The sequence below is a fragment of the Orbicella faveolata genome, unplaced genomic scaffold (genome assembly GCF_042242905.1).
Source record: "Orbicella faveolata isolate gen_17 unplaced genomic scaffold, um_ofav_v1 contig_12, whole genome shotgun sequence".
NCBI lineage: Eukaryota > Metazoa > Cnidaria > Anthozoa > Scleractinia > Merulinidae > Orbicella > Orbicella faveolata.
In genome coordinates, this window is record NW_028301539.1 from 1376916 (window position 1) to 1398174 (window position 21259).

At 41.8% G+C, this 21259-nt stretch overlaps 1 protein-coding gene across 2 annotated transcripts in view; it reads right to left on the minus strand.

Annotated features, from left to right (window-relative positions):
• Window positions 1–21259, minus strand: part of LOC110067408 (uncharacterized) — a 46213-nt gene that overhangs the window by 15299 nt on the left and 9655 nt on the right. The window contains exons 10-48 of one of the 2 annotated variants that reach the window (XM_089281819.1): window positions 20303–20335; window positions 19783–19890; window positions 19553–19606; window positions 19011–19049; window positions 18410–18592; window positions 17669–17845; window positions 17258–17500; window positions 16565–16747; window positions 15767–15949; window positions 14995–15171; window positions 14360–14536; window positions 13833–13994; window positions 13238–13420; window positions 12895–13071; window positions 12514–12690; window positions 11855–12037; window positions 11601–11777; window positions 11320–11496; window positions 11072–11248; window positions 10502–10669; window positions 10170–10352; window positions 9543–9719; window positions 9235–9411; window positions 8619–8801; window positions 8342–8512; window positions 7723–7902; window positions 7226–7393; window positions 6367–6532; window positions 5860–6104; window positions 4994–5182; window positions 4446–4616; window positions 3983–4150; window positions 3333–3512; window positions 2783–2953; window positions 2457–2627; window positions 1835–2011; window positions 1407–1574; window positions 895–1036; window positions 293–537 (exon numbers count right to left, since the gene is read on the minus strand). In XM_089281819.1, coding sequence (XP_089137945.1) covers window positions 293–537; window positions 895–1036; window positions 1407–1574; window positions 1835–2011; window positions 2457–2627; window positions 2783–2953; window positions 3333–3512; window positions 3983–4150; window positions 4446–4616; window positions 4994–5182; window positions 5860–6104; window positions 6367–6532; window positions 7226–7393; window positions 7723–7902; window positions 8342–8512; window positions 8619–8801; window positions 9235–9411; window positions 9543–9719; window positions 10170–10352; window positions 10502–10669; window positions 11072–11248; window positions 11320–11496; window positions 11601–11777; window positions 11855–12037; window positions 12514–12690; window positions 12895–13071; window positions 13238–13420; window positions 13833–13994; window positions 14360–14536; window positions 14995–15171; window positions 15767–15949; window positions 16565–16747; window positions 17258–17500; window positions 17669–17845; window positions 18410–18592; window positions 19011–19049; window positions 19553–19606; window positions 19783–19890; window positions 20303–20335 — 6570 coding nt within the window. The remainder of the gene's footprint in view (window positions 1–292; window positions 538–894; window positions 1037–1406; window positions 1575–1834; window positions 2012–2456; window positions 2628–2782; window positions 2954–3332; window positions 3513–3982; window positions 4151–4445; window positions 4617–4993; window positions 5183–5859; window positions 6105–6366; window positions 6533–7225; window positions 7394–7722; window positions 7903–8341; window positions 8513–8618; window positions 8802–9234; window positions 9412–9542; window positions 9720–10169; window positions 10353–10501; window positions 10670–11071; window positions 11249–11319; window positions 11497–11600; window positions 11778–11854; window positions 12038–12513; window positions 12691–12894; window positions 13072–13237; window positions 13421–13832; window positions 13995–14359; window positions 14537–14994; window positions 15172–15766; window positions 15950–16564; window positions 16748–17257; window positions 17501–17668; window positions 17846–18409; window positions 18593–19010; window positions 19050–19552; window positions 19607–19782; window positions 19891–20302; window positions 20336–21259) is intronic. The other variant, XM_089281823.1, reaches the window with a different exon arrangement.

Below are 21259 nucleotides of genomic sequence, written 5' to 3' on the forward strand. Positions count from 1 at the left end.
AGAATACCACAGATTAATGTCACGCGGTGATTATTGCCTGTTCTTAATCTTAGAGTTTCACACTAATTTTACAATATCACAGTGGCTTTCTAAAGTCTTTCCTAAAGCCAATTCACCACTGCACCAACCATACCACCGTGTAAAACAGACCAGTAAGGGACGGACCACCTTTAAGTTGTGCAATAATTTTTAAAGTCAAACACAGAACCTGATTCGCAGAAAGTACTTGCTCGTTTTTTCCCACGGCTCCCCTTGAATGGCTCACAAACGACCTTCAATTATTATAACTTACCATCGTCCAAAGAAAACACATAGTTTGAATTTTCCTGTCCGGCACATTCCAGATTACTTCCAGAGCAAAGTTTCATCTCATTGTCCACACATCCCAGCAGTGGTTTGGGTTGAGTTGGCGCCATAAACAACAGTTGTTCGCCTTCTTGCAAATACGTGTCACTCGCTCGGTCACCTGACAAACATTCGCCATAGTTTTGCAATCCAAATGTCCTCCAACCTTTCCGTTGCGTTTCGCGCGCACATCTGTGAAAGATAATCAGATGAACGTCATTTTATCAGATTCGCTTCTACGATGAAAATACAAATTCCTCTTACTAATTACCATACAATTCTTTTAAAATAAGCTCTGGGAAATTCATGTCGTTGTCCGTAGAATATGCATCCTGGAACGATCATACTTCGGCACTTGGTCGTTTTGTTCCGTGTGTCTCATTCGACAGTTCTAACTACGTTTCCTTGTCACTGTAGGGATTAAGGGTGCGAGGAGATCCTATTAAATTCTCTCCCCGGATTTCACGTTACACCTGTAAGTTTTTAACTCCCTCTAACTTCGTACACAAATGCTCGTAGGGTGTTACACAGAGTTATACCAGTATTTACCTGCAGATAACATCAGACAAATAGTTCGGCCAGTCCTTGAAATCGATTTTCTCCTGCGGATCACTGAACAGCTGCTCTGGCAACGGTCTGTACAGGTTATGATCATCACGGAAACAGCCAAGAGCTCTGTAGGGGATCTCACCTGAACATGATATTACAGAATGCAATATTAAGAACTAAAACACCTGTTTGAAAGGTTAATATGGAGTCAGACACTCGTCCAAAACGAAGGCGGAGTGACTGAATGTCTCAAGTAGGATTTTTGTTGTGCTCCGTTCAGGCAGTATTTTATAATAGTATACATAAAACAATAAACCTAAATGGACTTAAGACACCTCCATAACAGGTGAAAATGAAGTAATTCTGCACACAATTAAAAAGGAAATGGATATAAAATATGTAAACAAGCTCACAGACCACTAGCACCATTCCATTGCTTTTATTTTTGTGCGCATTTGACTAAAACATTCCGCAGCTACAACGCAGAGAAAACACTGCAAAACAAAACTTACAGCAGTCCTGGATCTTGCATGCTTTCCTCTCCTGACCCTCCCCCGTACAGTCAGCCCCACCGTAGGAGGGTGGAGGTGCGGTACATGTTCGTCTTCTTGTCGTACTTCCGCTTCCGCATGAGCGACTACAGGGAGACCACACTGACCAGCCGGACCAACCACCGGGCTCTAGAAAAGAGCGACAAAAAGAACAGGTAACGCTAAGAATAAATATTTGGTAATTTAAATTGCGGTTCTTTAATATTAGAAGATACAAGTTGCGCTGAATCTGACTAAGCGATTCGTATTGTAAGGGATAGTCACTTTTTGGTAGGTGTTGCTATCACGCTATGTTATGCTTCAGTGAACAATATTATCAGTAGTCACTCTCTGATATTAAACACCAATGAAACACCAATGATGGTATCGACCCTCTCTGAAATACTCACGTGCACAAGGCCTGGTGTTACACACATCAGACTGTACAGTGTCTCCCAAGTACGTACAATTCAGCCCACCATACTCAGGCACAGGATTGGTACAGGCACGTGACCGTTGTCGATGACCACCACCGCATGTGACGTCACACTCGGTCCATCTACCCCAGTTTGTGTAGCCGCCATTAACTGAAAATCGAAAGAATGTCAGAAATGCTGATCGATCTCCGGGATTTCATAGTTGTATGACCAGCTGCTAAGAGACCTGGCTGCCGACCTGGCTAGGGCCCAATCAATCTGGTAACAAAACACTACCCTACCCCCTACCCCCACTACCCTCTTCCGATCCAATCCTCACTTCTTCAATAAAGAGCACTTTTATCATTACAGGAAATGCAAACTCAAAATTGTAACTCCGTTTAAAGGGGTTTGTAATTGTGCCTTAGTTTTTCTTGAAGAGTCACAACTCCAGCCCCGCAGAGAACGAGAACACAAAAGTCAATGAAACCCCGTCAGAAAGTTACGTTAGTTAACTTATTTTTGAGCCAACGGGTCGACACCATTTACATGTATTTGTTATGTCTAAGATATTTCTGCAAGGATAGTCGTTCATCAAAAACACCTTAACACTGACCTAGACATGGCTGCAGTTTACAGTACTCCTCCTGTTTCTCAGGTCCTTCGCACGTTTTTCCTCCATGCGCGGCTGGAGGATGGTCACACTCGCGTGTTCTTGAACGTTTAGCGGCACCGCATGTGGCGGAACACGCAGTCCACGGAGACCACAGACCCCATTTGCCATCAACTACATAAAAAATACTTTAAATTACCAAACGAAGCCAACATTAACATTTACTAATATTTGCTAGGTCAAATAAAAAAAGTTATGGCCTGCCCTTAAGGAACTGTCACCTTGGTATTCTTTACGTTTCCTACTTATTTTAAGATTACCGGACTTACCCGGGCAATCTGACAAACTACAAGGCATGGTTTGTCTGTCTGAGCCCACGCAGCTTTCTCCTCCAAATTTGGGCGGCGGGTTGTCACATTTGCGCATGCGTTCCCTCTTACCAGGGCCGCACTTGACTGAGCAGAAGCTCCACATGTTCCATGAGCCCCAGTTCCCGTGAACTGCAAAAGTCGAGAGAAACTAAGTACTAAAAAACAGAAGCCGGTGACGACTGTTGAAATACCGTATGTTAACCTTGACTAATTTCGAAATCATTACATATTGGCATTTGTTAGATCTCAAAAGGCAGTCTATGAGACAAAGCTAAAAAAAAGGAATAGAAAATATCGAAGGCATTTTCACTTAAAACCAGTCGCAAGCATTTTGAGAAGATCACGTCATTTTGAGCTGAACGAGCCATACAGAAAGAGGTCAAGATGTAGCGAATTTTAAACCTGGTTTTCTTAAACTTTGGAAAAGTATCTCAATTCGTGCAAAACGCTTTTTCTATTTTCCTACCATTAGAAAACACACGTTGTCAGAACAATTCTCAAGTCATACCTGGACAGGATTGTGGATTACAATGAACTTTCTCAAATGCAGACCCAATCTCCTTACAGTCCTTTCCGCCGTACAGGGGACTGGGGTTGGTACATTCGCGTGTCCTCGTTTTAATGCCTCCGCTGCATGTTCTGCTGCACTCAGACCAGTCCGACCAATCAGAGTAGTTTCCATTGATGGCTGCAATTCAATGAGAACATACAATTTTAACGTTTCTGTCCCAAGATCAAAATATAGATTCTCCTTGGTGACTACCAGATATTTCCGTTAGTGTTAGTTCTGAGAATGCAGTAGTACATCAAGACAATATTCCCTAATTGCTGATTTGTTTATTTCTATACATCGTATTCGTATATGAAGAAGTAGATATGGACCGATAGTTTCTTTGACCCCATATTAAGTGGATTTAGGTTGGTACATCCTTTCTCATCACGGCGAAATTATATTCATCGTAACACCATTTTTTCAGTTTTAGCTAAGCCAATTTTCTGGGGTTAATCATGTTTCTAACACTGTGACACTTAGGTTCCTTACATCCTTTCCACATTGTTCTATTGCGTTACAATGCATTAGAACAGCGTCCAGAACAAGTGTCACGCATGTTATTACCTATATGTCACACTACAGTGTATAGCAACGCGTCAACTTACGACATCTCCGCACTGTGCAAGGCTTCACCTCAGTCGCGTCTCCTTCACAAGAATAACCACCATTAACAGGAGAAGGATGGTCACAGACTCGAGTCCTGATCTGTAGTCCATCACCACATGTGGCGGAGCATGCTTGCCACGAACTCCACGCTGACCAACTGCCGTTCACTGGAAATAAAGTGGATCATTACTTTCCAAACTAAATACCCTTTTTAAGTATTTTTGATTGTTTGTTTGTTTGTATCATTTTTTTTTTTTTTCATGGCTAGTTCGCGTTCATTAGCGCCCAGAGGTAATTTTCAATGCCAAGATGACTCCGTTTCATGGGGAAAAATTCGAAATCGTAAATTCCGAGCAATGGTTCAATCACGCGGAAACTCGGTCCAAAATCTCTCTAATGAGAATTAGTCTAACAGTCATATATTTTCTTTCTTACAAATTACAAATGGCCTCCTTAACTTACCTGGACAGTCGCCTTGGTTACAAGACAAGCTTTGATTTGCCGGTCCCAGGCACATATGGCCACCATTAGACGGCGCGGGACTGTTACAGAGTCGTCTTCTATGCTGCACTCCTTTGCTGCAGGTCTTTGAACACGCGGTCCAGTTGCCCCATGCGCTCCATGCGCCATCAACTAAAATAAACAAAGACGAGTCAAAATTATTATTAGGTAGAAAAACAACCAAAAGAAAACAATAAACCAAACTAGACAAACGATCGCCAAGACTGACGAGCATTACAAACGATTCAATTCTTCAACGTATGCCCCATCCATGAAGTAACAAAGAGCAGTTGGCTACAGACTTGAGGAAACGAACATATGGCCGAAATGCGAAAGAAAGATTTTCACTTGCTTTCAACCTGAGCACTTTCTCGACCAATTACAGATTTTTTTCCTCTCCCGAGGTAATTCAAAACGGACAACTGAGATGTACACTGAATGAGGTCCGCAACTGACCAAAGTACGAGAGATCTATTCCAGTTATAAGGAGTAATAAAAGCAACACTGACCTGGACAAATTTGCCTCGTCTTACAAGGCTCGCTTTCCTGCGGCTCTCCCAGCGCAGAACAATCCATGCCACCGAACGCAGGGGCTGGATTGGTACAGTTCCTGACTCGTGATCTCACGCCGCCACCACATGATTTGGAGCACGGCGTCCAAGCAGACCAAGGACCATAGTTTCCATTGATTGGTTTCACTATAAAGAGACCACATTTGGAAATGTATAAGAACTGAATTGCAATTGTACCCTTCACTTCTACTTTGCAGATAATTACCACGAGATAATCCACAACTTACTCCCACCTGGCTTCGCAGCTAAGTTCGAATTTTCTTCGAGGTCAAAAGTATTTTCGTGCCTCGTGTGGCCACATTTCCCAACTTAGGGCTAACGCTTGCAAAGAGATTACCTCAGCAACTAAAAGTGTTACAGAGTTCATTCTAAGAATTACCTCCATTTGTACAATAGAGCGGTTTTCAGCTGAGTATCATAAAACCAAAACCAAAGTAATCACTCTAGCTAGCCAATCACAAAAGACACAGACAAAACAGTAAACCAATCAAAACTGGTAGTAATTATATGTAGCTGACGCAAAGCGCGAGAAAAACGTGTGCGAACGAGACACGATTAGGTTTGGTTTACTTCTGATTGGATGAAAAAGTGGCGTGGGTTTTTTTTTAAAGCCAATCGTTTAGCGCAGTAATGGAAAACCAATTACTTTTCGACACTCAAATGAAAACCGCTCTACAAGTACTGTGCGGCTAATATTAAAAAAAACTGAAAGTGTTTCAATAAGGAAACGTCACTTGTTTTTCTCAGTTCAATTTTCCCATCGTCTACAATATACACGTACGATATTCTTCCAAACTACTCACCATTGACAAACGCGTAAACAAAGTTGCTTTTCTCTTGGCCCACACACTGGTCGTTTCCACCTCGACATCTCTCAAATCCCTCTCCAACACAGCCGACCCAGGGCTTTGGCGAGGGTCGCTGAGTGAATCTGTTCTGCACGCCGTCACGTGAAAACGTTTCGGCAGCGTTGGGTCCTGACCAGCATTCCCCGTAACCTTGGATACCAAAGTGAGAGTAGTTCTTCATCGACGCCGCCTTAGCGCACCTAGGAAAATTGAAGGAGTATGATCACAGCAGCAATGTATTATCACAATGACAAGTGATGAGAATATGGAAAATCATCAAATAGGTTATTTTGTATTGACACATAATCCCGAGGGAGAACCCTTCCCAAAAGGCGCTCAACTCCAGATCGAGTGGTCTGGGTTCGAGTCCTGACTAGGGGCTTTTAGAAGAGATGGTTTCCTTAAAGTTAATGCACTGAGCTGAAACTAAATTGGAGAGGAGGAATGGAGAGAGTCACTGACCTGCAGACTAAGTCTGGCATATAAGTCTCCCAATCATCAGCCTGCACGCTAACACCGCTGTACACAGTGCTCTCGGGGTCATTATCGGTGAAAATAAGCTCGGGTAGAGGTCGGTTGGGCGATTTGTTGTCTACAAAGCAACCGAGTGGCCTCATGGGTACGGAACCTGCAAAGAAGAGAAACCATTCAAAAGGTAAGACACGCCCTGCTTTGGATGATGGAGTTTTCACAGGTCAGGTTTTTGTTTTTCGCGATAAAACAGTTTTGCTAGTTTAGTGCCTTACAACGCGATAGACCACAAAAAATCTGAAGAGCAAAGAGCTACTAAACGAGGGAGATACCGCTGACTCGGAAAAATGTGCAGATGGTTCATAAACAGTAAAGAAATCTCCAAAACAAAGGGATAACGAGAACTCTCAGAATACAGATGATCCATGTTAAATAAGATTGAAACAGAACTACAGATTTCTACGAAAAATGGATAGAATGGGGGAATTCGATTAAAATCTTAAAAATTGTTAAATGTTGAATGTTTATAATGGTCGATGCGTTTAGCTACACCTAGCTACTTCTCAGGCATGCCACTTAAACTGAAATAAAGAAATATTTGAAATAAACACAATAGGCTTAAAAATGCCATCTGGCGGAAGACAGACCAGTTGGCTATTTACAAGCATGAACGTGGAGTAGATGTAGGGTCTACTGAGAAACAACTCTAGTTTAATGGTCGAAGCTGGACTTGAGCCCGCAACCTCCGGATTTCAAGCCCAGCGCCCTAACCATTCGGCCACGCTGCCTTGTTCCTCTGACACAAGAAGATTATCAAGATTGAAACTGCTTTTTGTCCTCTAGTACTTACAGCAGTCTCCTGATTTGCAGTCAACTTTCTGGGTGTTATGTCCCACACAGTCTCTGCCCTCCTTTGAAGGGGGCGGATTATCGCAGGACCTCACTCGCATTCTTACACCAACCCCACAAGATTTGGTGCAAGCGCTCCAGGATGACCACTCGCCCCAGTTTCCATCAACTAAAATCGAAACGAAAAAGAAAGCGGGTGAATATTTCTACAGGGAACTCTTTGTATCAGTTGAAATCGTATTTATGCACAAAACGTTTCATCTATATTTTCTACGGTAAATAAGATAAGGCCTCGTGGTAGGTTTACTCTTCCGAGAGTGACTACGTATTCGGGAATACACTATGAGTCGTATTGTTATAAAAAAAATTGCTGTGTTACGTAGCAACTTCTGGCTAAAAACGTGAGCTCAATACTTTTTAAACGTAGATTTTGACTAACTTAAAGCATATACATGTATTTCGTCCGACTGAACGGGCGATATCAAGTTTATCACTTACCTGGGCAGTAATCCTTCACTTCGCATGTCTTTGTCTCGGTGTCAGAACCAAACAGTGAACAATCCCGGCCGCCAAACTGAGGCGCTGGGTTTGAGCATGCGCGCCAGCGTGTCATGAGACCAACACCACAAGTCTTATCACAGACAGTCCAGGGAGTCCATTCCGTGTAATTACCATCCACTGAGGGAGAGAGCACAAAATAGGAGCGAGGTAAAATAACGATTTTCGATAAAACTTAAGACCAGCTAAACAACACCAGAAGTCGTTAATTCGAAAGCTAGCGAAGTAAGCTGAACTGAACTGATATTAATAGCGTATTCCAGCCCAGCGGAAAGGGCGGGAAAACCTATAATCCGTGATAAACGCGGAAGAAAACTCAACAACAGATGGTGGCAAGCGTGGGAATAGTAAACCGCGGGGAAAATCGAAATCGGTCGCAGATAACAAGCGGGAGGAAACAAGGCGTGCCGAGTTACGTCACGATTGGCTTAAGTATACATTTCATTTTCATTTTAAAAAAATTCCACTCTCTACTTGATCGAACTTCATTAGCAAAGCTTTCTGGATTAGTCTGGATTAACAAGCACAAGAGCACTTTCGAAACTGCGATATTCTTTACCTGGACACGGCCTGTAACTGCAGTCTCCAACTTGTCTCTCGGAGCCACTGCAAGGCTTGCCGCCAAATTGAGGAGCAGGACTATTGCACGATCGTTTCCTCTCCCTAGTCCCTGGGCCGCAACTGGTCGTACAGGCTGACCACATAGACCATGGGCCCCAAACCCCATTCACTGGTAAGAGAAGAACAATGTCAATCCTCGTTACTCACGTATTGCCAAGAAAGGCTTTTGAATAATTAGATGACCATTTTATTGTAAAAACGAAACAAACACTCACCTGGGCAAGTTCCAAGATTGCAGTTCGCAGGCTCCATGTTAGGTCCCAGGTCCCTCTCTCTACATGTGAGCCCGCCGTATTCTGGTTCAGGGTTGGTGCATGTACGGGTACGCTTTTTGACCCCAGGCCCACAGGACGTTGAACACGTGCCCCAGTTGGACCACACAGAGTAGTTTCCGTGAACTAGGAAGGGTAGTGAAAACAATTTAAAACAACACGCAATTGTCATCGCTTACAGGCAAAGAACAGAAGCACTCCTCGTTTGTTTTTCAAAACAATCACATCAATATTTAGGCTAAAAACTATTTGGTGGGATTCCTATGATCTTGGTCAGTGTATTTTTAACCTCTCAAAGCTACGATTAAGATTTTCCACAGTACTCTCCTTTTCTAACTTTCTTGCGCATGTGAAGCATTTTTCTACTGAGTCTACCGTCATATATCTAAGTCTGGCTTCTAATCAGTTTTATACTGAGCAGCTTGTATGGCTAGTCCTCGTTTACTGCATGAACAAACCTAACATTTCTGGTCCAGTTAAACTTAAAAGTAAGAGAACTCGCTATGCATGCTAGGTTTACACTCGCGTCAGTTTTTTAGAAACTGTAACAAGCACTTACTGGGGCACTGTATAACTTGGCACGGTCGAATGTGCTCTGGATCTCCCAGGTCAGTACAGTCACGGCCGCCATGTTGTGGTTCTGGGTTTGTGCAGGTACGTTTTCTTGTCTGAATCCCGTAGCCACAGGATTTGGAGCACGCTGACCACTGAGACCACGGGCTGTACTTACCATCGACTACAAAAACAAAGACAATGTGGTTGAGATATCAATTTGTAGTGACGCTTGACAATTGACTGCTCTGCCACTTAACAATTTGACACCTATCAATAAACTGGCTAATAGCTGTCAATCAACTAAGTACTCACCAGGACAGTTCACGTCATAGCACTGCACAACTTCCTCCCCAGATCCCAAGTGTCCACAGGCGACACCGCCATAGGCCGGCTCGGGATTGGTGCAGAACCTCTGCCTCTTTTTGATGCCTCTACCACACGTGACCGAACATGGCGTCCATCCATTCCACTCAGTGTAACCACCATTCACTATGACGTGAAAGTATTAGTTAGCAATTGATGATAATATGATAAAACGCCAACGGCATCAGTAAGAAATCTTAGCTTCCGATGAATCTTTCACCGCTAAGCTAGGTAGAAAAGCGAATGAAGAAAGCCATTTGGTTAAGTGATGCTCAAGTTGTTAAATATCCCACGGGTGGACGGCTGGCCACTTGTCTGTTGCCGAGGAGATGCATTTGAGACTGTTACAATTCGAGCACGTGGTGAGAATGAAAGATCAATTTAAATCTTCAAGATAGCAGACTGAGAACTGGTCTTGTTCGAAGTTGAAATCACAAAATATCTTCCAAAATCAAACTCCCAAGATTTCCGAAGAGCAAACTACCCCTGTTTTAATCGGTATCGATAGCGTTGCTTTTGCATTTCGTCAGTGCTTTTATGATGACTGCCGTTGTGTTTGGCGTGGTTGTCACGTACCTGGACACGGCGTCAGATAGCACTGAGTCGCCTCCATACTTGGTCCCAGTGCCTGCTCCGTGCAAGATTTCCCGCCAAACTGTGGTTCAGGTGACATGCACGAGCGTGTTCTGTTCTTCATTCCAATTCCACACGTGACTGAACACGGTGACCATGGAGTCCAGTCACTGAATTTGCCGTCAACTGATGATAGAGGAGTTTAATTTTTCATCAGTCAATAAACAGATGAGTGAATCAAATGACTGATCGGAGAATTAGTCTCTAAAGAGCTGCTCGGCTACAAGGTAAAGGAAATAATTAAAGGTTTTGACCATTTAAAGGTTTTGACTTACTCGGACATGGTTCTGATCGGCAGAGCCTGCTTTCTTTCTTATCGTTCTCGCATGACATGTCTCTCTGGTATTTGGGTGGTACACAGTCTCTCTCGCGGTGCTGCAGGCCGCCTCCGCATGAGTGAGAACAATCAGACCACTTAGTCCACGTGCCACATGTACAGTTAGCTGCAGATCACAAACATAACAGTTAATGAGATTACATTGAGGACACATGCGAGAGCACGTGACGTGGTAAGTTAAGCTAGCCTGGGAACACGAATACATCCGGCAATGGAATGATTTCATAAATCAAAATGGCACAGCATTTGAAAAACATTACGTTAGAAGGCCCTAGGCCCGTCCACACTACGCCGGAGGAATCTGGAAGCGCAACAATAAAGAATCATTTTGCATTTAAAATTCCTCTCAAATTCCTCTGGCGTAGTGTACGTAGACGGGACCTTAACCGCGCACTGATGAGAGAAATCCTCTGTCTGTCAACTTAAGCACGAGGCTAAGTTTTCTAATGTATTTTTATTGCAATTTGCCGTCCTTTGTGCAATCAGTCTATGTATGTAAAGTATTTACCTCTGCAGTCGACGAGCTGACAGCTGGTTTTCTCATGATCAGGTCCTAATTCTGAACAGTCTTTTCCACCAACTGTCGGAGGGGGATTGGTACAGAACCTCTTTCTGGTCATGATTCCCTGGCCACAGGTCACTGAGCATGGTGTCCACAAAGTCCACTCACTGAAGTTTCCGTTAACTATAGAAAGAAAGTAATCATTCAGTAAACTACGGTAAGTTTAATAGTTCAGCGCTAGACAAACTTCTTACCAGGACAGCTGTTTAAGTTACACAATTCTGTCTCCTTGTCAGGTCCAAGTGAAGAACAATCGGAGCCACCAAACTGCGCAGGGGGGTTGGTACACGAGCGAGACCTGACTCGAGCACCGCCCCCACAGGTTCGATCACATTCGCTCCACAGACTCCATGTACCGTACATGCCGTTAACTACAGAAAAATAAAGTATAAACATCAAGATTACAAGAACGTCACTGACACGAATACAAATAACATGCGATGCGAAGAATCCGTGACGTCACTGATTCGCCTACCTGGACACGGTTCGCTATGACAGCTGTCACTCTCGGTAGCTGGGCCAATCAGAGAACAGTCTCGGCCCCCGTGCATAGGTGCTGGATTGGTGCAGTTTCTGTGTCTGAATTTCACGCCGCCGCCACACGACATTGAACATGTGGTCCAAGCTGACCAATCATTGTAGCTTCCGTCCACTATAACATCAAAAAATAAACCCGTCAGAAACTGGATAATCGACATACGTCGCCATAACAGCAAAGAGCTTACTTACGTGGACAAGATCGCTCAAAGCAATGAGTGCGTTCCTCACTGGGTCCCAGTCCTTGCTCGTAACAATCTTTCCCGCCATTAGAAGGAAGCGGATTGTTGCAAGCTCTGATTCGCTTCTTGTAACCGCGCCCACAAGTCTTGCTGCAAATACTCCAGCTGGACCATTCACTGTAGTCTCCATTTACTAAAACATCGGAAATAAGAAATTAGTTTACACAATAAACAAATGACGGACAGTTATCAAAACAAGTGAACGTTAAATGAAAGATCTAGGCAAAGCCACTAAAACTGCTAGCTTTTTCAATCCTTGGAAGATAGGCACTTGACGAAACTTTTTTTACCAATGAATTTAGATAATTTTCCGCCACGTTTTTATATTTGTCTTGCACGTTCTTACACGCTCAATATATAAAAAAAATATCGTGATGAAGGGAATTTATCAAGAAATTATTCGTCACAAAATTATGGGATCACTCAAGAGTACTCCAGGAGCGATTACACTAGCATGACGCAGTATAAATAGTTACATAATGTTACTTCCCTACTGTTTAGACGAAAACCGCGAACCAGTCATGTTTTTGGAGACAAGGTTGATAATTCTTACACGATACAACAAACGTATGTTTACACTATAAAACAACGTTCACAATTGTAATTTACCCAAGCAATCCTGATTCTTGCAGGGCTGAATCTCAATATTGGAGCCTATTTCAGTGCAGTCTTTGCCACCATGGAGCGGCGGAGGGTTGGTGCAGGAGCGGGTCCTTGTTGTGGTTCCCTCGCCACAGGTCGCTGAACAAGCGGTCCAGTTCGACCATGTTGTGTAATTCCCATCAACTACAGAAAAGCAATGTTAGTTAGCGTTTAGTTTTAGGAAGAGGAAAAGGTAAAGCAAGGCCAGCGGTAAAATTCTTCGTGAAGTGGGGCGATGCTGTAACAACAAGGATGACAGTCTTGAAAAAGCAGAAAACACAGTAAAAGGTATAAAGAGCACTAAGATAATAAGAAACTGTATAATCCGTTCTAGTGCTCTCTCTTTACCTGGACAGTCCACAAGGTAACACTGAGTGCTCTGTACAGGTCGTCCCAGTCTTGTGCAGTCAAATCCACCGTTGGACGGAGGGGGATTGGTACAAGTTCGACTTCGAAGCATGAACCCAGGTCCACAAGAATGCGAGCATGTCGACCAATCAGTCCATTCCGTGTAGTTACCATTTACTGTGGAAAATAACAATAAAACAGTAAATAATAAACAATGAATTCTCTAAACAGAATACAACAAAAAGGCGATTATTCCTCAGTGTAATAAATAAGACTAAAAAATACGATTAAAAAGAAAGATTCGGCAATCGCCAAGACGAATCTAGGTCTAGATTCCACTTGCCTCCACACTGTCGCATGTAGCAATGTTCAGCTTCATTTGGTAGACCCAAGCCCTGTTCTTCGCATGATTTTCCTTTGAACTGGGGCATTGGGTTGGAGCATGTTCTGTTGCGAGTTCTGACCCCGACACCACAAGTGGTCGAACATGAAGTCCAAACTGACCAGTTCGTATAGTTACCATTGACTGTGAACAGAACACAACAGAATTGCTTCAATGAACGAAACCGTCACAGTACAGTGCATATAAAACGAAATTGTTGTTAGCAAGAACACAATGTATAAGTTTATGTGAGTCAAAATTAAAAGATTTGGTCAGTACAACCATTTTAATGTCGCCATATTTTACCCTTCGTTTTTCTTCCATTGATAATTATCTAATCACTTTCATTTTAGGAGAGCATTTGTCCTTTTACAGTACACCCAAACTTGAAATCCCGAAAAGCGTGCGTGAGTGTACAGTCTACTTTTAAAAAGCGCGAAAATTCGCCCCAATTCCTACAGAAATAAATAACATACCTTCCAATGCAAACATCTTACCTTTGTATAACAAAAAAGTAATCTCAACAATTTCAGTAAAAATGAGACAAGATTGTTACCTGGGCAGTGATGGCTGTTACACAGTCGGGATTGTACTTTCTCTCCTAAGCAGAAAAGCTCTCCTTTGGGGTGAATACAGACTCGCTTTCTAAACTGGATACCAGAGCCACACGTCCGTGTGCACTGGTTCCAGTCACTCCAGTTGGTCCAGTTCCCGGTTGCTAATCAAGTGATAGAACAGAACAGTTAAATAAAAACGCCATCAGTTCAAGATTGGATGCGTATTTTGCGCAGCAAAGTACAGAGTTTGCTAGATTTTACAGAACTAGCAAAGAACTGCGGCATGACCTCAAAAATGTACACGATTTCTATGCGAGAAATGTAAAATTGTAAACCTCCAATAAAAAGTTTTATAGCTGTTCGTTTTTAGGTAATCAGACGTAAAATAGTACTTGACAGTACTGCTATTTTCACGATTGCCGAGCTGACAAACATTCGAGAAAAATGCAGAACTAGCTTGCCAACTTTCAAGTCAAAGCTCCATGCGAGTTTTCAGCACAGTCGTGCTGATGTAGTCTCTACAAACCTGGACATTCCGCCAATAGACACGAGCGCTGCTCAAATGCCGGTCCCAGGTTCGTGCAATCTTTGCCGCCCGCAGTGGGTGGGGGATTGGAGCAAGTTCTGTGCCTAGATGTCACTCCTGGGCCGCAACTCCTGCTGCATGCTGACCAGTCGGTAAAAGCCGTATAGCCTCCGTCAACTGAGAGAAACAAACAATAAACAGTTGAATAAGTACCGATGTTTAATGAAAGAGGCTTGATCGCTCAGTTTTAATGAAGTCGGTCTACAAAATTCGAACTGGTCTTAAACGAATTTCTGAAATGGTCTAAAATTCAATTTTTCTAAGACTAGAAGAAAATTCAAATACTGGTATTGCCACTGCGCCCTACTGTAGGGAAGCAAAGGTACAGGATGTCAACGCCCGATTGGAGCATCGTGCCAAGTAAAGAATGACGCTTAAACCGCCGATGAAATTGCTGTCGCCAAAAGCATGTGTGAAGATCGGGCAGTGGAATGTAAGGACAGACAGCTCACTGGAAGAAAGTGAAGCGCACTGCTCAAAATAGGGTCAGGTGGCAAGCACTAGTGGACGACCTGTGTTACACCATTCAGGAACGAAGGGGATTGAGTTGTTGTTGCGTAGAAGACATTTCTCACCTTCGCACGGTCCATCATTACAGTTAGACACTTCTCTGTCGTCCCCAAACCACGAGCAATCATGCCCACCGTGAGCCGGCGGGGGATTGGTACAGTGGCGTGTTCGGTATTTCTTGCCGTCACCGCATGTCTTGTCACACTGTGACCATCCGGTCCAGTCAGTATATCCACCATTATCTAGCAAAGAAATAGAAAATCCTTGATGTAAGAAAAAGAAAACAATCCTGTTACAGTAATCTGATTAAATGCTCCTTGTGTGGGCGTTTCCTTAGTGCTGGCTTAGTATTATTATCGAACCTATTTCTTTTTTTTTTTTTTTTCGTCCAAAACAAAACTACATACAAATTTGGTCTTATCATTAACTGGTACGGTTAGATTACTTTTCATTTTCTTTTTTTTGTTGTTGTTTTTATCATTCACTTAACTGTTTGTTTGTACACGTATCTTTTTTGTGTGTTTTTTTCCTTCTCTTTGATTATGAATGTTGTCACCAAGGTAAAGCATATTAATTATTTTTCTATCTACTCAGCTTCTTTACTTTTCTTACTATTCTGAGTAGTTTTTTTTTCTTTTTTGTCTAATTAAGTTTATTGTTTTTACAGTATGCTGTTATTTTTTTTCTTTTTGTAAATCTGGAAAAATAAAATGGTTGGTTGTTGTTGTTGTCTTTCCATCCGTTAATACTATCACTGTGGCTACGGTTGAAACGAAGAGTTTTAATCTTCACAGCAAGTAATGTCATGGAAACAACACATAGAACCTATTAACTTACGTGGACAAGCTACAAGACTACAGGCTTTAGACTCCATGGTAGGACCCAGGCCTTTTGTAGTACAGTCTCGGCCACCGTTGGACGGGACAGGACTATCACAAGTCCGGTATCTCTGCATTACTCCTCCTCCACACGTCACGTCACATGCTGACCAATCACTCCATTTCGAGTACCCACCATCCTCTGCGAACAATAAAATACAAACACATTTGAGGAATATTCCACAGGAGAGATTAGGAACACATCAACAACAACAACAAAAATCGTACAAATGAAATTTAGTGGGACAAAATAGAATATTTTTAAAACTGCTCCAACGTAAGCAGCTACACTATTTAATGAGAACACTGTATATTCTTTGTGGTTAGAAGGTCACGAAAAAAAAATAATTTGATAACGCCAAACAAGGAGAAAACATCGTGAGTTTCCACAAAGCAATGGACTAGCGGGAAAAATTCTCCGGAATTATTTTTGAACGTATTTTAGCCTTGTGCTGAGAAAGCTCTTAAAAAAAAAAAGATCCCAAAAGTCAAAAGTTAAAACTTGATTACAGGGTTATAATCTGGATAAAAGAAGACAAACTATAATATTTAGAAAGAAGACGACACACTTGACCTTGAGGGACATGTTTTGGTCGTTCAGCGACCATCTTCAGTTGTGAGTTAAATCATTTTACAAGTTGCGTTACAATTTATGATAATAAATAACTCGTTCTTTCAGTCCAAAGCCGGTAAAGAAACATGCCTGCAGTTTCAAAGCTGCATGTACCAGCAGCGCGCAAAATCTTTAATCGCTCACCTGGGCACAACAGGGCGTTGCATTCTCGAGTCTCTAACGAGGGTCCCAGAGAGGAACAGTCCACCCCACCCTTGGTGTCTTTAGGGAAGGTGCATTTTCGTGTTCTCTCCTGTGTCCCTCCTCCGCAGGTGGCCGAGCATAAAGACCAATGGGACCAATCAGAGTACACGCCTGTGACTGGAGCTATGGACCGCAAAATAAACACCGTTCAAGATTGATATTTCAGATTTCCACTCCAACGAGGTTACTTAAACAATATTCTAGCTTTGTTAGTTACAGAAGATCTTTTACAATATTATTCTACATTTCGTAAGTTGTCTCTACTTCAGAAATATGCATTTTACTAGTTGACTTTATCAAATTTATCAATATACTTCCTATATTTTTAAGTCTGTTACACTTTCCGCTTCCTGTTCGATAAGATACCAACGGAAAAGAGTTCGTTTCCCCTTTACTTATGCTCTCTTAAAAAAAATTGCCGTTGTTGTTACACTTTACCAGCATTAACGGTGAAACATGTTACATTCTCAATTACTCAATAAAACACGTTTAAAGCAACCCAACATGGTTCACATTATTCACGTTATACGAAACACGGTCACGTCACTGAGCTCCTACTGACTAAAATCATTGCAGGCTAAGCCAGAATGTGTGGAGACTTCCAACCGCACAAGCCACTACCCTGTAGCCTACCCGCAAATGTTGAAGGCATGGGCGTGGTTCCCACTGTGGAAGAAGGCTGAAACTCGTCTGAGAGTGGAGTCTCAGTGGCTACACTAGTCCCTGAGGTGTACGCGTGCGTCGCGTGACTTGTCACATGACCTTCGGTGACGGAAGTGGACTCGGAAGAGGCCTGGGTTCCAGTAGTAGCCGCTTGACCTTCAGTCGATGTGAATTTTGTTGCCTTGGGCGCCTCTGTAGTTTCCCGAGTTTCGCCTAGAAGACGAGATTTGAGACTGATTATAAACTGAGAAAAGTGATTGAAAAGCTAGTGCCTGCGATCGCAAAAATTAGCAGCTGCATTTTTGAAGGAGGTTAGTTACATAACCCACGCAAAGAAGAGAATATTATCCATCTGGCTGGTAGTCCTGTTTATTTCCTTACCAAGACAGTGTCCCCACATTCCGTCAATGTCATAGTTAGATGTTGTAGCACACCAAGGTTTCTTGATGTCCTTGTCAGTGCACTCAAAATACTGAGTCCCATGATAGATGAACGGGAAAACACAACACGCGCCTTTGCTTGTTCCGCCTTCGGTTTCTACGCAGCGTGCATTCAGACCTGTGGACGTAAGACAGTGATTGTTGCGATGAACAAGTGATCAAGGGATTGTTAAAGGAGCTCAGTCATGGCATTATGAGTAATTTTGGCCTTGTACAACATTACCTTTAAGTTGAAGGAAACCTGGAAATATAATAGCAGTTTACTAAGATAGAAAAACACCAAAATAATAATAATAAACGACAAAGGAACAAGGATGGTTAAGGATGGAGAAGATTGACACGGATTACAAACGACGAACTTGAAAAATTTAGGCTCGACTTTTCAAGTTAGGGAAACTGTGACATAGCTCCTTTAAACTATTTCTGTTGTAATCACATACCAGTCTAAGGCATCTCATTCAGTGAAAGTGCCAATCAAAAGTTCTCGAATCTCATTTTCCAATAAGAAATAGCACGCGCTCCATATTATTGCGTCAGTTTGTCGCCATGGGAACATGGCGTTGCTTAGTAACATTTACGGAGAAAATCACCGAGGTCACCCTTCAGGGATTTTGCCGACCCACCGAACCAGGTACAGTGTACCGCAGGTAGTTCAATACGCGATAAGCGCTATTTGTTCTACCTTCTTCTACAGGGCATTCCGGACAACACTTCCATCGCTTCTTTATGGGGTTACTGCAGCTCAGTTCTGGACACTCGATCAATGTACAGCGGATTTTTCCATCATCACACTTGCATTCTGGCGTGCAAGGGCCTGGAGACCAGCGTTCGCCGTGCTCGTGTAAAATACCGTCATAGTAACAATCTGAAAGGAGTTAAAAAAGAAATGCGAAACAATAATCAAACAAACACATACAAAATAACGTTTCAAGGAAAATATTTTTTTGTTTCGTTAGAAAACGAGTAGTCCTCTGCATGTTATTCAAGTTCGTTGTTATAAAGCAAGAACTTCAAAAAGAATTTGAGTTTGACAGTGTGTACAACGTCCTAGTTGTTACATGTACGTTTAATATCAGTGAGACGTTACACTTCTCCGTAGTTGATGGTAAGCAAAGAACCCCCCTCCCCTCCACCCCTGCCCCCCGCCCCATGAAAAGGCAGGAGGAGGCTGCCTACGCAACTACAAAGAAAAGAACGAGTTTATTTGAACAGAAAATGAAACACTGGAATTTGAACAAAGTGAATAAATCTAATACATATGAAGACGCACAATTACAACTTACTTGCTCTTCCTAGCGGTAGCAAAACCTTCGTTTCATTGGCTATCAATGGAACAAATTAAAGAATATTAAAATACAGGGTGATGTCGAAAACAAAAGTCTGTGGGGTTTACAGCTTCAAATTTACCACAAATAAATAATCAAAAGCAATAAATAACTGCGTTTCTTAGCAAGACGTTTTCACATTCGGTTAAACAAGAAGAACGGAGAAATGAGCTTCGTCTATGAAGTTTCAAAGCAAAAACGCTGGGTGTTTCTAGGCAAGGTTCACAATGTCTAGACCGCTGGAAAAAAAAAGTTGCGTTAAGCTTGCACAAGGAAAGAAACTGACTTTTAACATTATGAAATGTTTGCTTTTGTCTTTCCATGTGTATTTGTTTGTTTGTTTATTTGTTTGTTTTTAAGAGTCCTCAGCCGATTCTGATAATACCCTTTTTTGTTCGATGAGACCTTCAGTTCATCAACGGAACTGTAAATCAACAGTAACTGTAAACAAAGCAAATGCAAATAAAAGTAAAAAACAACAACACAATGAAATTTCCTACCATGGGAGGGTGGGACTGTAGGTGCAGCCAAACTAATTGGGGCCTGGGTTGGCGCTAAAAAAAAAATGCATTGCAAAGTCCTTTACTATTCACATAAGATTTCTTTGAAACTCAAAGACCATGTTGACTCTGGATTAGCTTAATCTGCCGGCCTAAGAAAATCCATCATTAAGAGAATTAACTTCCTTTCAAAATAGCAAAAGATCTAACTAAAGTAGACCTGCAATTACCTTGACATAAGCCACACTTTCTTTTGCAGTTCCTTATCAACCATTCATTGTGACATGCGTACATTGGGTAGGTATTGCAATCTTCATGATCCTTTGCAGCACAAGGTCCTGGCAAGAAAGATTGTACATCGCTTTTGGGTAAGTACAAAGGAATGTGCCTTGGTGTATGGCATGATTATGTGATTATGCAATATCAAGTATTATTTATAGATGCAGCATCAAAATATTAGTGGTTAGTGTTAATTGCAAAGGATGGTTAAGGACGGCATAACAGCTAGATTGACATAAATGACATGTTTTATTTATAATTAATTTACAGGTCTTTTAAATTTTATTTAATTTGGTTTAATGGATTTATTTTAATTTTACTAAATATTTTATTTTAATTTGTGGTATTTATTTAACATTTAAACTTTACTTTCCCAAATATAAGTTTGCGTCACTACAATGCGAGGTGATTTTGAATTAAAATTTATTATTGTGATTTTTTTCTATAAGTCCCAGTTGGAGAATACCTCACCTTCAGTTTCATCTTTTCCAAGGGATGCTACTCCTAAAATCGAAAGACGTTATTTAAGAGGGCAAAATTTTGAGCTCCAGTAAAGAACGATTGAAAGAAATAAATTCAATGGGTGATATTGAATGAAAAACAAAAGTTGATATCATTTCTTTCATTAATAACTCAATTCAGTGAGTCCATACAGCTAAATTATCACCTGTATGTCTCGTCATTTTGTATTCTACAATCCTCACACTTTTACATAATTTTAGGTTTATTAGAATTTAAGCCATCCATTAGTTTTTTCTTAGAAACGCAGATGTTAGTAAGCAGGTTTCAAGTTAATCAACAGCACTTATAAATTATTTTTTATTGATACCATAGTAGTTTTATTAGTAAGTCAACTGATTAAACACAGCATTAATAAATTAGCCATTAATAAATTATATTTACATCAGTGTTAACCGGCAGGTCTAAACAGTGGGTAAGGGTAGGGGTTAACAGGCCAACCTGACCATTATTCAGGCTAACCAGAGTGCTCTTCAAAGTAACCAAAGTGCTATAAGAGCTCTCCCCCCCCCCCCCCCCCCCATTGCATAGTACCCCTTCCCCCTCATCCCTGGTTAAGACTTGCCAGTGCATGTTAACATTAGTGCCACATTTCTTTAAATTTTATTTGACTTAACAAACATTAGCTGGCTGCTGAGCCTATGCACCTAAAAGTTAATTAGAATCTCTCATTAGTCTAATTTGTCTCCATGTCTTTGTCCTCCCACTACCACCACCACTAGCACCACCATTGCAACCATTACTATTTTATTCTAACAGGACAATTGGCAATCAACTATAATGTGCGTTTTGTGTCTAAATGACATGCAATGTTTTAGTGTACACATTCATTCCCTGTCTTTTGGATGGTTGCTTGTCCCCCAATGTTTCCTGACAACTCTCGAGAAAGTATCTGCTTTTAAGTTTTAT